General features: G+C 52.1%; 1 protein-coding gene across 6 annotated transcripts in view; it reads left to right on the forward strand.

The window, feature by feature from the left end:
* LOC141257251 (uncharacterized) overlaps positions 1–17,613 on the forward strand; it is a 120,797-nt gene that overhangs the window by 42,972 nt on the left and 60,212 nt on the right. For 4 of the 6 annotated variants that reach the window (XM_073671590.1, XM_073671592.1, XM_073671593.1 and 1 more), the window contains 10 exons: positions 4,063–4,304; positions 4,659–4,776; positions 6,010–6,183; positions 6,257–6,412; positions 6,573–6,793; positions 7,682–7,850; positions 7,938–8,069; positions 10,295–10,546; positions 11,837–11,944; positions 15,319–17,595. In XM_073671590.1, coding sequence (XP_073527691.1) covers positions 4,063–4,304; positions 4,659–4,776; positions 6,010–6,183; positions 6,257–6,412; positions 6,573–6,793; positions 7,682–7,850; positions 7,938–8,069; positions 10,295–10,546; positions 11,837–11,944; positions 15,319–17,595 — 3,849 coding nt within the window. The remainder of the gene's footprint in view (positions 1–4,062; positions 4,305–4,658; positions 4,777–6,009; positions 6,184–6,256; positions 6,413–6,572; positions 6,794–7,681; positions 7,851–7,937; positions 8,070–10,294; positions 10,547–11,836; positions 11,945–15,318; positions 17,596–17,613) is intronic. The other 2 variants (XM_073671594.1, XM_073671597.1) reach the window with 2 other exon arrangements.

The raw sequence follows: 17,613 nt of genomic DNA on the forward strand, positions 1-17,613 counted from the left end.
ACCTCCGTTCGGCAGATGAGCCGCTAACGGCCGCCATCTTTTTCTGAAATCCCGCGTCGCTGATTTGATCGCGGCCGGACCAATCAGCGACGCGGGATTTCCTGGACAGAAGGACAGACGGACAGGATAATACAATTATATATATTATATACCGCCCCATTAGAGCCTATAAATATTATATATGCCTATCGGATCCTATAGATATTATATACCGGCCCATCAGATACTGTAGATATTGTATACTGCCAATTAGAGCCTATACATTTGATATACACTGCCCCATCAGAGCCTATAGATATTATACACCGTCAATAAATTATATACTTGCCCCATCAGAGCCTATAGATATTATACACCGTCAATATATTATATACTGCCCCATCAGTGCCTATATATTATATACTGCCCCATCAGTGCCTATATATGATATACTGCCCATCAGTGCCTATATATGATATACTGCCCCAATCAGTGCCTATATATTATATACTACCCATCAGTGCCTATATATTATATACTGCCCCATCAGTGCCTATATATTATATACTGCCCCATCAGTGCCTATATATTATATACTGCCCCATCAGTGCCTATATATTATATACTGCCCCATCAGTGCCTATATTATTTACTACCCCATCAGTGCCTATATTATATACTGCCCCATCAGAGCCTATATATTATATACTTGCCCCAATCAGTGCCTATATATTATATACTGCCCCATCAGCGCCTATATATTATATACTGCCCCATCAGTGCCCATATATTATATACTACCCCATCAGTGCCTATATTATACACTGCCCCACCAGTGCCTATATATTATATACTGCCCCATCAGTGCCTATATATTATATACTTGCCCCATCAGAGCCTATATATTATATACTGCCCCATCAGTGCCTATATATTATATACTTGCCCCATCAGAGCCTATAGATATTATACACGTCAATATATTATATACTGCCCCATCAGTGCCTATATATTATATACTGCCCCATCAGTGCCTATATATTATATGCTACCTCATCAGTGCCTATATATTATATGCTACCTCATCAGTGCCTATATATTATATACTGCCCCATCAGTGCCCATATATTATATACTGCCCCATCAGTGCCCATATATTATATACTGCCCCATCAGTGCCTATATATTATACACTGCCCCACCAGTGCCTATATATTATATACTGCCCCATCAGTGCCTATATATTATATACTGCCCCATCAGTGCCCATATATTATATACTGCCCCATCAGTGCCTATATATTATATACTACCCATCAGTGCCTATATTATATACTGCCCCACCAGTACCTATATATTATATACTGCACCATCAGTGCCTATATATTATATACTGCCCCATCAGTGCCCATATATTATATACTGCCCCATCAGTGCCTATATATTATATACTGCCCCATCAGTGCCTATATATTATATACTGCCCCATCAGTGCCCATATATTATATACGGCCCCATCAGTGCCTATATATTATATACTGCCCCATCAGTGCCTATATATTATATACTGCCCCATCAGTGCCTATATATTATATACTGCCCCATCAGTGCCTATATATTATATACTGCCACATCAGTGCCTATATTATATACTGCCCCACCAGTACCTATATATTATATACTGCACCATCAGTGCCTATATATTATATACTACCCCATCAGTGCCTATAGATATTATACACTGTCAATATATTATATACTGCCCCATCAGTGCCTATATATTATATACTGCACCATCAGTGCCTATATATTATATACTACCCCATCAGTGCCTATATTATACACTGCCCCACCAGTGCCTATATATTATATACTGCCCCATCAGTGCCTATATATTATATACTTGCCCCATCAGAGCCTATAGATATTATACACTGTCAATATATTATATACTGCCCCATCAGTGCCTATATATTATATACTACCCCATCAGTGCCTATATTATACACTGCCCCACCAGTGCCTATATATTATATACTGCCCCATCAGTGCCTATATATTATATACTACCCCATCAGTGCCTATATTATACACTGCCCCACCAGTGCCTATATATTATATACTGCCCCATCAGTGCCTATATATTATATACTGCCCCATCAGTGCCTATATATTATATACTGCCCCATCAGCGCCTATATATGATATACTGCCCCATCAGCGCCTATATATTATATACTGCCCCATCAGTGCTTATATATTATATACTGCCCCATCAGTGCCTATATATTATATACTGCCCCACCAGTGCCTATATATTATATACTGCCCCATCAGTGCCTATATATTATATACTGCCCCATCAGCGCCTATATATTATATACTGCCCCATCAGTGCCTATATATTATATACTGCCCCATCAGTGCCTATATATTATATACTGCCCCATCAGTGCCTATATATTATATACTGCCCCATCAGTGCTTATCTATTATATACTGCCCCATCAGTGCCTATATATTATATACTGCCCCATCAGAGCCTATATATTATATACTGCCCCATCAGTGCCTATATATTATATACTGCCCCATCAGTGCTTATATATTATATACTGCCCCATCAGTGCCTATATATTATATACTGCCCCATCAGTGCTTATATATTATATACTGCCCCATCAGTGCCTATATATTATATACTGCCCCATCAGAGCCTATATATTATATACTGCCCCATCAGTGCCTATATATTATATACTGCCCCATCAGTGCTTATATATTATATACTGCCCCATCAGTGCCTATATATTATATACTGCCCCATCAGTGCCTATATATTATATACTGCCCCATCAGTGCTTATATATTATATACTGCCCCATCAGAGCCTATATATTATATACTGCCCCATCAGTGCCTATATATTATATACTGCCCCATCAGTGCTTATATATTATATACTGCCCCATCAGTGCCTATATATTATATACTGCCCCATCAGTGCTTATATATTATATACTGCCCCATCAGTGCCTATATATTATATACTGCCCCATCAGTGCTTATATATTATATACTGCCCCATCAGTGCCTATATATTATATACTGCCCCATCAGAGCCTATATATTATATACTGCCCCATCAGTGCCTATATATTATATACTGCCCCATCAGTGCTTATATATTATATACTGCCCATCAGTGCCTATATATTATATACTGCCCCATCAGTGCTTATATATTATATACTGCCCCATCAGTGCCTATATATTATATACTGCCCCATCAGAGCCTATATATTATATACTGCCCCATCAGTGCCTATATATTATATACTGCCCCATCAGTGCTTATATATTATATACTGCCCCATCAGTGCCTATATATTATATACTGCCCCATCAGTGCCTATATATTATATACTGCCCCATCAGTGCTTATATATTATATACTGCCCCATCAGAGCCTATATATTATATACTGCCCCATCAGTGCCTATATATTATATACTGCCCCATCAGTGCTTATATATTATATACTGCCCCATCAGTGCCTATATATTATATACTGCCCCATCAGTGCCTATATATTATATACTGCCCCATCAGTGCCTATATATTATATACTGCCCCATCAGTGCTTATATATTATATACTGCCCCATCAGTGCCTATATATTATATACTGCCCCATCAGAGCCTATATATTATATACTGCCCCATCAGTGCCTATATATTATATACTGCCCCATCAGTGCTTATATATTATATACTGCCCCATCAGTGCCTATATATTATATACTGCCCCATCAGTGCTTATATATTATATACTGCCCCATCAGTGCCTATATATTATATACTGCCCCAATCAGAGCCTATATATTATATACTGCCCCATCAGTGCCTATATATTATATACTGCCCCATCAGTGCTTATATATTATATACTGCCCCATCAGAGCCTATATATTATATACTGCCCCATCAGTGCCTATATATTATATACTGCCCCATCAGTGCTTATATATTATATACTGCCCCATCAGAGCCTATAGGTATCAGATCTTGTATTCACCCCCAGATCAGGCATCTTCTTCGGGAGCTTGGCCGTGCCTCGCGGTGGCTGCACGATGTAGAGTTGCTGTTGTCAGAGCCGACAATCGTGAGAAGTCCTGAGCCGATCCGTAAGGACATGAAGAAGGTGTCGCTGCTGGAGAGAGAGGCGCGAACGAGGGGATCAGCTCTGCAGAGTCTGCGAGGAATCGCTAAAAGATGGGCTGTGACCGAGGAGATGGAGCAGAAGGTCCAAGAGGTGGAGGAGAGGTGAGGAGCCGCAGTGTATCACTTATATCATGTCACCTCCAGAGCTGCACTCACTATTCTACTGTTACATTATGTCTAATCCTCCAGTCACCTCCAGAGCTGCACTCACTATTCTACTGTTACATCATGTCTAATCCTCCAGTCACCTCCAGAGCTGCACTCACTATTCTACTGTTACATTATGTCTTATCCTCCAGTCACCTCCAGAGCTGCAGTCACTATTCTGCTGTTACATCATGTCTTATCCTCCAGTCACCTCTAGAGCTGCACTCACTGTTCTGCTGTTACATCATGTCTTATCCTCCAGAGCTGCACTCAGTATTCTGTTAGCTGTGACGTTTTCCGGTTTCACAGGTGTCAGGGGCTGCAGGACGCCCTGCGGCGCAGAGTCTCCGATCTGAGGGACACGTTGGTTCTCTCCGAATTTATGAAGGTTGTACAAATGGAGGAGGAGCGGAAGAAGAAGGAAACAGTGAGAGTCCGAAATCCGGAAAGCGGGGCGAGGTCCAAGGAGCGGAGGGCTGGGGCTAAGTCTGGGGAGCAGAGGGCGGGGGCGAGGTTCGGGGAGTGGAGGGCGAGGTTCGGGGAGTGGAGGGCGAGGTTCGGGGAGTGGAGGGCGAGGTCCGGGGAGCGGAGGGCGAGGTCCAGAGAGTGGAGCGGGGAGGATGTGGTCCGGGGCGGAGGGCGAGGTCCAGGGAGTGGGGCGCGGGGGGATCTGGTCCAGGGAGTGGAGCGCGGGGGCGAGGTCCGGGGAGAAGAGCGCAGAGGCGAGGTCCGAGGAACGTAGGGTGAGGGTGGGGGTCATGGTCCGGGCAGTGGAGTGCGGGGGCGAGGTCCGGGGGGCGAGGTCCAAGGAGCGGAGGGTGGGGGACGTGGTCCGGGCAGTGGAGTGGGGGGGCGAGGTTCGGGTTGCAGAGGGTGGGGGGCGTGGTCCGGGCAGTGGAGTGAGGTGGCGAGGACCGTGGGAGTGGAGCGCGAGGGCGTGGTCCAGGGAGCGGAGGGCGTGGTCCGGGGAGCGGAGGGTGGAGGCAAGGTCCGGGGAGAAGAGCGCTGAGGCAAGGAGCGGAGGGCGAGGTCCGGGGAGCAGAGGGTGAGGTCCGGGGAGTGGAGGGTGGGGGTCGTGGTCCAGGGAGCGGAGGGCGAGGTCTGGGGAGAAGAGCGCGGGGGCAAAGTCCGAGGCGCAGAGGGTGAGGTCCGGGCAGTGGAGGGTGGGGGCGAGGTCCAGGGAGCGGGCGGCGAGGTCCGAAGTGCGGAGTGTGGGGGACATGGTCCGGGCAGTGGAATGCGGGGGCGAGGTCCGGGGAGCGGAGGGTGAGGTCCAGATAGAAGAGGCCAGGGGTGAGGTCCGAGGAGCGGAGGGTGGGGGGCGTGGTCCGGGCAGTGGAGTGCGGGGGAGAGGTCCGGGGAGCGGAGGACGAGGTCTGGGGAGAAGATCGTGGGGGCGTGGTCCAGGGAGTGGAGGGTTGGGGGCGTGGTCTGGGGAGCAGAGGGTGGGGGCGTGGGGCTTGGTCAGGGGCGGGGCAAGGTCCGTGGAGAAGAGCGCCGGGGCGAGGTCTGGGGTGTGGAGGGTGGAGGCGAGGTCCGGGGAGCAGAGGGCGGGGGCGAGGTCCACACTTACCGCCTTCTGTAGAGCTGGGACCACCTTGTGGCGCGGACCCCTGAATTGTGTCTGTGCCCGTGTAACACTACTCTTCTATCTGCTCAGATGTCCTCGCGCGGAGCCCCCCGGGGTGACACTGATGTGCCCTCTGCAGAGAGGACAGAGACCTTTTCCCCATTAGAGGAGCTGCAGGAAGCGGTGGAAATGCTGAATGATGCTGTGAAGGAGAGGGAGCGAGCGTTGGCTGCCACCAGAGAGGCCGAGGCACTAGAGAGCAGGGTGAGGGGCTCTGTCTTTCAGGGTGGGGGATCTGCTCCGGCACTGAGCTGACACCTCTGTCTCTGCTTCTCAGGTTTCCGCGGTGTCCCACATGATGGCAGCTGCCCGCATCAAACTCCGTGACGTTCAGTCCCAACTGGAAGCTGCGGAGAAGGAGTTCATGACTGCGAGGACAAAGACGGAGCTGGCGGATCTGCAGAGAGTGATCAGCCAACAGCAGCGGATGGAGGTGAGCGGTCAGAGCCGCCGTGCTGCCGAATGAGCCGCCGTGCTGCCGAATGAGCCGCCGTGCTGCCTGGCCCTGGCTGAACATGGTGGATACTGCGGGGTTAGCTGGGGTCTTCACAGCCGGGTGGGGGTCTGCGTGACCCAATTTCTCTCTTCTATAGACCGACATCTCTGAAACAATCAAAATGGAGGTGAAGGCTCTGGAGGAGCAGTGGGAGGCGCTGCCGGGCGTGTGTCCGGCTCGGAGCCTGTCAGTAAGCCGGAACATCGAGGACGCACTAAGGACATGGACCAACTTGCAGACCCTCGTGCACGAGAACAAGATGCTGCTGCAGAGGATGGCGCTCATGAGGGAGTTCCTCCTCCGTTACCTGAACATCAGGTCAGTGACCACGTATCATGTCCAGAGTAACAACCGGGAAATCGGCATAGCCATCCTCTGTGCCGTCCCCTCCCGTCCTCTGTGCCGTCCCCTCCTGTCCTTTGTGTCGTCCTCTGTGCCGTCCCCTCTCGTCCTCTGTGCATTCCCCTTCCGTCCTCTGTCCCGTCCCCTCCCGTCCTCTGTGCCGTCCCCTCCCGTTCTTTGTGTCGTCTTCTGTGCCGTCCCCTCCCGTCCTCTGTGCCGTCCCCTCCCGTTCTTTGTGTCGTCTTCTGTGCAGTCCCCTCCCGTCCTCTGTGCAGTCCCCTCCCGTCCTCTGTGCAGTCCCCTCCCGTCCTCTGTGCCGTCCCCTCCTGTCCTTTGTGTCGTCCTCTGTGCCGTCCCCTCCCGTCCTCTGTGCCGTCCCCTCCCGTTCTTTGTGTCGTCCCCTCCCGTCCTCTGTGCCGTGCCGTCCCCTCCCGTCCTCTGTGCCGTCCCCTCCCGTCCTCTGTGCCGTCCCCTCCCGTCCTCTGTGCCGTCCCCTCCCGTTCTTTGTGTCGTCCCCTCCCGTCCTCTGTGCCGTGCCGTCCCCTCCCGTCCTCTGTGCCGTCCCCTCCCGTCCTCTGTGCCGTCCCCTCCCGTCCTCTGTGCCGTCCCCTCCTGTCCTTTGTGTCGTCCCCTCCTGTCCTTTGTGTTGTCCTCTGTGCCGTCTCCTCCCATCCTTTGAGATGTCCTCTGTGCTGTCCCCTCCCGTCCTCTGTGCAGTCCCCTCCCGTCCTCTGTGCCGTCCCCTCCCATTCTTTGTGTCGTCCTCTGTGCCATCCCCTCCCGTCCTCTGTGCCGTCCCCTCCCGTCCTCTGTGCCGTCCCCTCCCGTCCTCTGTGTCATCCCCTCCTTGTGGTCTCTGCACAGGTCAGGGGCGGAGGTCTCTAGGGGTCCAGTTCTGTCAGGAGACGGAGGATGGAGTGCGGCGCAGAGGGAGGAGCTGGAGAGGACGATGCGGGGGAAGCGGAAGGCGTTTGAAGCGCTGGCCGGGATTGGCTGGAAGTTGATTGGTGAAGATCATCGCCTTCTGCAGATGGTGAGAGTGATAGTTGCCAGGCTGTGCCAGCGCGGCCATGGTGGTCTCCGCTGTGTTCTGGTCATTGATGCCACGCTGCCCCCACAGGTCCAGGAGCGTCTGGAGGAGGTGCAGGGGCTGCTCATCAGGTGGCGTTGCTGGAAGCAGCAGAGGATTGTGGGAAATCAGATGCCAAAAGCGAAGACAAAGGAGACGACCAATAACATGGAGGCAGAAAAGGTCTGTAACCCCCAAAACGGCGTCCTGTCTGCCCGCTGACCTCCAGAGCGGCATGCTGTCTGCCCGCTGACCGCCAGAGCGGCGTCCTGTCTGCCCGCTGACCGCCAGAGCGGCGTCCTGTCTGCCCGCTGACCTCCAGAGCGGCGTCCTGTCTGCCCGCTGACCTCCAGAGCGGCGTCCTGTCTGCCCGCTGACCTCCAGAGCGGCGTCCTGTCTGCCCGCTGACCTCCAGAGCGGCGTCCTGTCTTCCCGCTGACCTCCAGAGCGGCGTGCTGTCTGCCCGCTGACCTCCAGAGCGGCGTGCTGTCTGCCCGCTGACCTCCAGAGCGGCGTGCTGTCTGCCCGCTGACCTCCAGAGCGGCGTGCTGTCTGCCCGCTGACCTCCAGAGCGGCGTGCTGTCTGCCCGCTGACCTCCAGAGCGGCGTGCTGTCTGCCCGCTGACCTCCAGAGCGGCGTGCTGTCTGCCCGCTGACCTCCAGAGCGGCGTCCTGTCTGCCCGCTGACCTCCAGAGCGGCGTCCTGTCTGCCCGCTGACCTCCAGAGCGGCGACCTGTCTGCCCGCTGACCTCCAGAGCGGCGTCCTGTCTGGCCGCTGACCTCCAGAGCGGCGTCCTGTCTGGCCGCTGACCTCCAGAGCGGCGTCCTGTCTGCCCGCTGACCCCCAGTGCAGCGCCCTTCCTGCTCGCTGACCCCCAGAGCGGCACCCAGCCTGCCCGCTGACCCCCAGAGCTTCGCCCAGCCTGCCCGCTGACCCCCAGAGCTTCGCCCAGCCTGCCCGCTGACCCAAGAGCTTCGCCCAGCCTGCCCGCTGACCCCCAGAGCGGCGCCCTGCTTGCGCGCTGACCCCCAGAGCTTCGCCCTGCCTGCCCGCTGACCCCCAGAGCGGCACCCAGCCTGCCCGCTGACCCCCAGAGCGGCGCCCTGCTTGCCCGCTGACCCCCAGAGCGGCACCCTGCTTGCCCGCTGACACCCAGAGCTTCGCCCTGCCTGGCCGCCGACCCCCAGAACGGCGCCCTGCCTGCCCGCTGACCCCCAGAGCTAAAGTACTGAGATTCCAAATATGAGGCATAAAGGATTCTCCCTACACATGGATTTTTCCAGCCATGTAACGACTATCGGAAGGGAGTAAACCTCCAAATTTACTGGTGGACTGCTGCGCTGACGCCTGCGGTTGTGATTTGCCCCCCAGCTCTTCGCTTCCTGCCCCCCAGCTCTTCTGTTTCTGCCCCCAGCTCTTTGGTTTCTGCCCCCAGCTCTTTGGTTTCTGCCCCCAGCTCCTCGCTTTCTGCCCCCAGCTCCTCGCTTTCTGCCCCCAGCTCCTCGCTTCCTGCTTCCCAGATCCTCGCTTCCTGTTTCCCACCTCTCGCTTCCTGCTTCCCAGCTACTTGCTTCCAGCTCTTTGCTTCCTGCCTCCTGGCTCCTCGCTTCCTGCCTCCTGGCTCCTCGCTTCCTGCCTCCTAGCTCCTCGCTACCTGCCTCCCAGCTCCTCGCTTCCTGCCTTCCAGCTCCTCTGATGTCATGGGGCTGTGGCCTGGGATCCTCTGCAAGTTTACAGTGACTGGGGATGTGTCCGCAGAAGGAAGGAGTGCAGGAGACATCACAGGCTCCACAAGTCATCTGATCAGCTTGTGTCTTTGGCCAGAGGGGATGAGCCGGGTGTCCCCGAGTGCTGGCTCTCGTTATAAAACCAGCCATCCTTATATGCAGTACACTGACCTGTGAGGTTTCAGCGTCAGCACCTGCAACATGGCGGTTAGCAGGAGAGTCTCAGGACAATGCGCAGTAGGTGAAGAGGGAGGAAGGAGCTGTGTGCCACCATGTATCCAGCTTGAGACTGTATAGGAGTCTCAGGATGGTGCTTTGTAGATAAAGTGCACTGGCACTGAGGATGGGGCAGATACAGCACTGCCTTTTGGGAATTTAAGTCTAGAGTCACAGAGGAAGAGCTGGCAGCAAATCAGGATGTAGACACTAACCAGCCAAGATGGCAGCAGGGGAGCTAAAACAATGAAAATAACGGTAGCAGGGGTGTGTGGGGCCCATTGCAGGGACCGTCAGATTGTTTTTAATTTTCAATTTTTTTGTGCTCTGAAAACTGATGTGCAGATTTCTCCACGCTGCAGCTGCTGCATCTCTGCATAGCTGGACTCCATGTAGCGGTATCTCTCACATGATGGGGGTAGTAGTATTGTCTGTGTATGACCTCCTCCCTCTGTATCCACAGGACATAGTCCCCAGGGCCTTAGAAGAGTTTGAGTGTGCAGAGGATGAGGACACAGCCTTCTTCCTGGCCCCCATTGGCCCCAAACTACTGTTCCAACCTCCATCCGGCAGGCCCCCAATGGGCATAGACCTGGAGAACGAGGTACAGACAGTAGAAGAGGGTCCCAGGAAATTCACCAAGGGGCCATTGTGGCTGGAGCCCAAGAATCTGCCTGCCGGATCCGCAAGCCCCGAACCCCAGGAAGAAGTCATGGTGAGAAGGCACAGGGGGGCGGTGGGGATCCTGGGGTCAGCGGGGCGGAGGAGACCTCATACATGTAAAAGGATCAGTCAGCACTCCATGAAATGATTCTCATCCGTCTCCCCCAAACGGTGCTGCACAGCCCGAGAACATCCCTGTGCACAGGAGCCCCGCAGTCCCAGAACATCCCTGTGCACAGGAGCCCCACAGCCCCAGAACATCCCTGTGCACAGGAGCCCCGCAGCCCCAGAACATCCCTGTGCACAGGAGCCCCGCAGCCCCGGAACATCCCTGTGCCCAGGAGCCCCGCATCCCCGGAACATCCCTGTGCACAGGAGCCCCGCAGCCCCGGAACATCCCTGTGCACAGGAGCCCCGCAGCCCCGGAACATCCCTGTGCACAGGAGCCCCGCAGCCCCAGAACATCCCTGTGCACAGGAGCCCCGCAGCCCCAGAACATCCCTGTGCACAGGAGCCCCGCAGCCCCAGAACATCCCTGTGCACAGGAGCCCCACAGCCCCAGAACATCCCTGTGCACAGGAGCCCCGCAGCCCCAGAACATCCCTGTGCACAGGAGCCCCGCAGCCCCGGAACATCCCTGTGCCCAGGAGCCCCGCAGCCCCGGAACATCCCTGTGCCCAGGAGCCCCGCAGCCCCGGAACATCCCTGTGCACAGGAGCCCCGGAACATCCCTGTGCACAGGAGCCCCGGAACATCCCTGTGCACAGGAGCCCCGCAGTCCCAGAACATCCCTGTGCACAGGAGCCCCTCAGCCCCAGAACATCCCTGTGCACAGGAGCCCCGCAGCCCCGGAACATCCCTGTGCACAGGAGCCCCGCAGCCCCGGAACATCCCTGTGCACAGGAGCCCCGCAGCCCCAGAACATCCCTGTACACAGGAGCCCCGGAACATCCCTGTGCACAGGAGCCCCGCAGCCCCGGAACATCCCTGTGCACAGGAGCCCCGCAGCCCCGGAACATCCCTGTGCACAGGAGCCCCGCAGCCCCGGAACATCCCTGTGCACAGGAGCCCCGGAACATCCCTGTGCACAGGAGCCCCGCAGCCCCGGAACATCCCTGTGCACAGGAGCCCCGCAGCCCCGGAACATCCCTGTGCACAGGAGCCCCGCAGCTCCGGAACATCCCTGTGCACAGGAGCCCCGCAGCTCCGGAACATCCCTGTGCACAGGAGCCCCGCAGCCCCGGAACATCACTGTGCACAGGAGCTGCGCACTGCCGCGCTCATCACCTGCTGCAGCCTGTCCCCTCATATAACTCTGTGTGTCTTTCTTCCATCTGCTCAGCTGCGCTCACCCCACACGTCCTTCTGGAGGCGCTGTCAGGGCTTTTTAGAGGGCACATTTGGGAGCTTAAAGAGAAAGAAACGAGTTTCAGTTCCAGTTCTGGACGAGGTAACCGAGCAATCAAGAGTGCAGCGTGTGATGGCTTGTTGTGGCGTGGCCCCTAGCACCTCAACTAATACACTAACTTCCCCCGGCAGACAGGAAACCCCCCCAATACAATGAACTTATGGTATACAGATCACAGCATGCAGAATAGTGAGTGCCGCTCTGTAGGATAAGACATGATGTAACAGCAGAATAGTGACTACAGCTCTGGAGGTGACTGGAGGATAAGACGCGATGTAACAGCAGAATAGTGACTGCAGCTCTGGCGGTGACTGGAGGATAAGACAGGATGTAATAGCAGAATAGTGAGTGCAGCTCTGGAGGTGACTGGAGGATAAGACATGATGTAATAGCGGAATAGTGAGTGCAGCTCTGGAGGATGACATGAGGATAAGACCTGATGTAACAGCAGAATAGTGAGTGCAGCTCTGGAGGATGACATGAGGAGTTACAATCGTGTGAAAAAGTCTTTGCCCCCTTCCTGATTTCTTATTCTTTTGCATGTTTGTCACTTAAATGTTTCAGATCACAAAACAAATGTAAATATTAGACAAAGATAACACAAGTAACCACAAAATGCAGTTTTCAAATGAAGGTCTTTATTATTAAGGGAAAAAGAAATCCAAACCTACAGGGCCCTGTGTGAAGAGTGCTTGCCCCTAAATCTAATAACTTGTCCGGCCGGACTTAGCAGCAACAACTGCAATGAAGCTTTTGCGATAACTGGCAATGAGTCTTTGCAACTCTCGGGAGGAATTTTGCCCACTCATCTTTGTAAAACTGTTGTAGTTCAGCCACATTGAAGGTTTCCGAGCATGAACCGCCTTTTTAAGGTCCGGCCACAGCATCTCAATCGCATTAACATCAGGAGTTTTACTAGGCCACTCCAAAGTCTTAATGTTGCTTTTCTTAAGCCATTCAGAGGTGTACTTGCTGGTGTGTTTTGGATCATTGTCCTGGTGTATAACCCAAGTGCTCTTCAGCCTGAGATCACAAACAGATGACAGGACATTCTCCTTCAGGATTTTTGCTAGCTAGCAGAATTCGTGGTTCCATTTACCACAGCAAGTTTTCCAGGTCCTGAAGCTGCAAAACAGCCCCAGACCATCACACTACCACCACCATATTTTACTGTTGGTATGATGTTCCTTTTCTGAAATACTGTGTTACTTCTATGACAGATGTAATGGGACATATACCTTCCAAAAAGTTAAACTTTTGTCTCATCAGTCCACAGAGTATTCTCTCAAAAGTCTTGGTGATCATTAAGATGTTTTCTGGCAAAACTGAGACGAGCCTTTAGGTTCTTTTTGCTCAGCCGTGGTTTTCATCTCGGAACTCTGACATGCATGACCTTTTTGCCCAGTCTCTTTCTTATGGTGTCATGAGCACTGACCTTACCTGAGGAAAGTGAGGCCTGCAATTCTTTGGATGTTCTTGTGGGGTCTCTTGTGACCTTTTGGATGAGTCATCGCTGCGTTCTTGGGGTAATTTTGGTTGGCTGGGAAAGTTCACCACTGTTCCATTTCGCTATTTGTGAATAATGGCTCTCACTGTGGTGAACTGAAGCACACTTGGGTTATGCAGCAGGACAATGATCCAAAACACACTAGCAAGTCCATCTCTGAATGGCTTAAAAAAACAGCATAAAGTCTTTGGAGTGGCCTAGTCAAAGTCCTGACCTTTAATGCGATTGAGATGCTGTTGCCGTACCTTAAAAAGGCGGTTCATGCTTGGAAACCTCCAATGTGGCTGAATAACAATATTTTTGCAAAGATGAGTGGGCAAAATTCCTCCCGAGTGTTGTAAAGACTCATTGCCAGTTAGTGCAATTGCTTGATTGCAGTTGTTGCTGCTGAGGGCCCAACCAGTTATTAGGTTTAGGGGGCAATCACTTTTTCCCACAGGGCCCTGTAGGTTTGGATTTCTTTTTCCCTTAATAATAAAGACCTTCATTTGAAAACTGCATTTTGTGGTTACTTGTGTTATCTTTGTCTAATATTTACATTTGTTTTGTGATCTGAAACATTTAAGTGACAAACATGCAAAAGAATAAGAAATCAGGAAGGGGGCAAAGACTTTTTCACACCACTGTATATAGCTGGAGATGGGGTTGGATATTCTACTTTCCTTCTTAGTGACTCCAGCCTTCCTGTACACTGTGTCTGGCCGATACAACTGTTGTCGCTTGTCAGGGCCGTCACTCAGATTTCCCGGGTCCTGAACACAATGGCTGCTCACTATGGAGTGATAACAGAACCATCCTCTGGAATAGTGGCCATGTTGGATGTCATCCTCTCCCCGATCTGATGCAACGAATAAACCGGTGGAGACCGTGGGATTTCAGGGAGGTGCTCATGTGATGTAGTCTACAGCTGTGTTTTACCCAATGGTTTGCTGTGATTTTCATGGTAGCTTGGCCACCAGGGGGCAGTGTCGCTCCAGTACTAACTCCGTTGCCATGTCCTCTGCTGAGCTCTGAATTCTGGGACTTTTTCTAAATTCCTTTACTAAACCTTCAGAGAAGCCGGTCCAGATATCTCACCCGGCATCTCCAGGTCCAGATATCTTACCCGGCACCTCCAGGTCCAGATATCTTACCCGGCACCTCCAGGTCCAGATATCTTACCCGGCACCTCCAGGTCCAGATATCTTACCCGGCACCTCCAGGTCCAAATATCTTACCCGGCACCTCCAGGTCCAGATATCTTACCCGGCACCTCCAGGTCCAGATATCTTACTCGGCACCTCCAGGTCCAGATATCTCGCCCGGCACCTCCAGGTCCAGATATCTCGCCCGGCACCTCCAGGTCCAGATATCTCGCCCGGCACCTCCAGGTCCAGATATCTCGCCCGGCACCTCCAGGTCCAGATATCTCGCCCGGCACCTCCAGGTCCAGATATCTCGCCCGGCACCTCCAGGTCCAGATATCTTACCCGGCACCTCAATGTCCAGATATCTTACCCGGTACCTCAATGTCCAGATATCTCACCCGGCACCTCAATGTCCGGGTATCTCACCCGGCACCTCCAGGTCCGGGTATCTCGCCCGGCACCTCCAGGTCCGGGTATCTCACCTGGCACCTCCAGGTCCGGGTATCTCGCCCGGCACCTCCAGGTCCGGGTATCTCACCCGGCACCTCCAGGTCCGGGTATCTCGCCCGGCACCTCCAGGTCCGGGTATCTCGCCCGGCACCTCCAGGTCCATATAGCTCGCCCGGCACCTCCAGGTCCGGGTATCTCGCCCGGCACCTCCAGGTCCATATAGCTCGCCCGGCACCTCCAGGTGCAGATATATTCATCATTTTCTCCATCCCTTGGTTACTTAGTCTTGTTTGTCTTGCATGCTCAGTTCTGTCTGTTTCCTTCATCTCCAGGTCAGCACTTACTTGAACACAAAGGAAGAAACAAAAACTACGTACCAAAGTCTGACTGTGCCGAGAGTTTCCCAGACCACATTTGAGCCTTCTTCTGGTGGTTTACCTAAGATCAGATCAAACACATTGTTCAGGAGTCTCCTGAGGAAGGAGAAAGCTCAGAGGTGTACAACAATACAAGGAATTATGGGACTTTGCTCAGATCCAAAACCCAACACCAAAGACATACCAAAATACCAGACCTCCACGTGGCCTCCAAAGCAGAACTATGTAGAAAACCCTCTGAGCAAGGACATCGATGCTGAATGTGGATCTGGTTCAAAGAAATTGGCCCTGAAAAGTCTTCACTCTTGCCCTCATCTTACTATTGGGAGAGTGCTGAACTTACAGATTTCCAAGGAGCCACACATTTTGGAAAATATCCAGGATGCAATTACAGTGTTATCTGTGGATGACTCTTGCAGTACCCAAAACTTATACTCAGAAAAAACGCCAGAGCCTACAGCCAACGAGATGAAGGAGAAAGAAGACTCTCAGTGGTCAGGCACCAGGGCATGGCTAGATGCAATCACTAGTAGCTCTGGATATTGTAGGCAGAACATTCACGGGTATGGGAGGACCACAGCCAGTACACAGAACTCTCGGGAGTTGGAGGACTTCATTGATAACTTTGAGATAGATAGACTTTCTCCTCTTGTCTTACAACACCTCGACCCTGACTGGGACCCACAGGAAGAAACCATGAATTCACTCAGGATTGTGGGAGCTGATTCATCAAACTGTGATGACGCAGATTCCCAATGTTATAGTGGAGGGGCTGCCACCTTATCATCTGCAGTCCTTCAGAATATGGAAGAAACTTCTACTAAAACTCCAATCTTTCAGGAGACGGGAGGAAAATTTACCACCTCATCTCCAGTCCTTCAACAGACGGGAGGAACATCTACCACCTCATCTGCAGTCCATCAGGAGATGGGAGGAACATCTACCACCTCATCTGCAGTCCTTCAGGAGATGGGAGGAACATCTACCACTGCATCTCCAATCTTTCAGGAGACTGCAGGAACATTTTCCACCTCGTCTCCAATCCATCAGGAGACTGCAGTAATATATACCACTTCATTTCCAATCCTTCAGAAGACTAAACGAACATTTACCACCTCATCTCCAGTCCTTCAACAGACGGGAGGAACATCTACCACCTCATCTGCAGTCCTTCAGGAGATGGGAGGAACATCCACCACTGTATCTCCAATCTTTCAGGAGACTGCAGGAATATTTACCACCTCATCTCCAGTCCTTCATGAGACTGCAGGAACATTTACCACCTCATCTCCAATCCATCAGGAGACTAAAGGAACACTTACCACCTCATCTCCAGTCCTTCATGAGACTGTAGGAACATTTACCACTGTATCTCCAATCCGTCAGGAGACTTCAGGAATATTTACCACCTCATCTCCAGTCCTTCATGAGACTGTAGGAACATTTACCACCTCCTCTCCAATCCATCAGGAGACTAAAGGAACATTTACCACCTCATCTCCAGTCCTTCATGAGACTGTAGGAACATTTACCACCTCATCTCCAGTCTTTCATGAGACTGTAGGAACATTTACCACCTCATCTCTAATCCAGCAGGAGACTGCAGGAACATCTTTTTTATTCTGGAGGAATGAAGACAAGGTGGTAGATCAGTACTGTGTGAAGAAGAATTATGGTGATGGACAACGAACATCAATGTGTCCCTCCAGTTTTGTCCTCCACACTCCTGAACCTCATCATAACCTAAGTGACCCCTACAATCTCATAGAGACCCCACCTGATAAAGGGATATTCACAAAGACCAGTTCATTTCCAGAAGTTCTCCATCCAGACCATGAGTTTTTGGAAAATGATGATGAGGAGTTGGAAGGCATCTGGAATAATGCCAAGAAAGTTCCAGTAATTTGCCCAGTACAGGCATCTCACCACATTGCATCAAAAGGCATGGTTGGGGGTGGTTTGTCTCCAGGAAAACATGACTCTCATAGAGGACCATATGGCCAAGTAGTGACAGGGACTAAACCAAACATATTGGTGGCCACGTTCACTCTGCCATCCTCTACCATGAGATCTACTGAGTTAGCAACAGAGAAAAGACCCAACACCTGGAGGGAGAAGAGTGAGGGTATAATCCGCACCCCGGCAAACTGGTGTCCAGAGTACATGAGCAAATCAAGGACAAGTACACAGGCCCCTCTACCTGAGACTGTAGAGAACACATCCATATACAGGGTGAGAAGGTGTTTAGCT

The sequence above is a fragment of the Phyllobates terribilis genome, unplaced genomic scaffold (assembly GCF_046119375.1).
Source record: "Phyllobates terribilis strain yellow unplaced genomic scaffold, ASM4611937v1 Scaffold_3__8_contigs__length_932513732, whole genome shotgun sequence".
NCBI lineage: Eukaryota > Metazoa > Chordata > Amphibia > Anura > Dendrobatidae > Phyllobates > Phyllobates terribilis.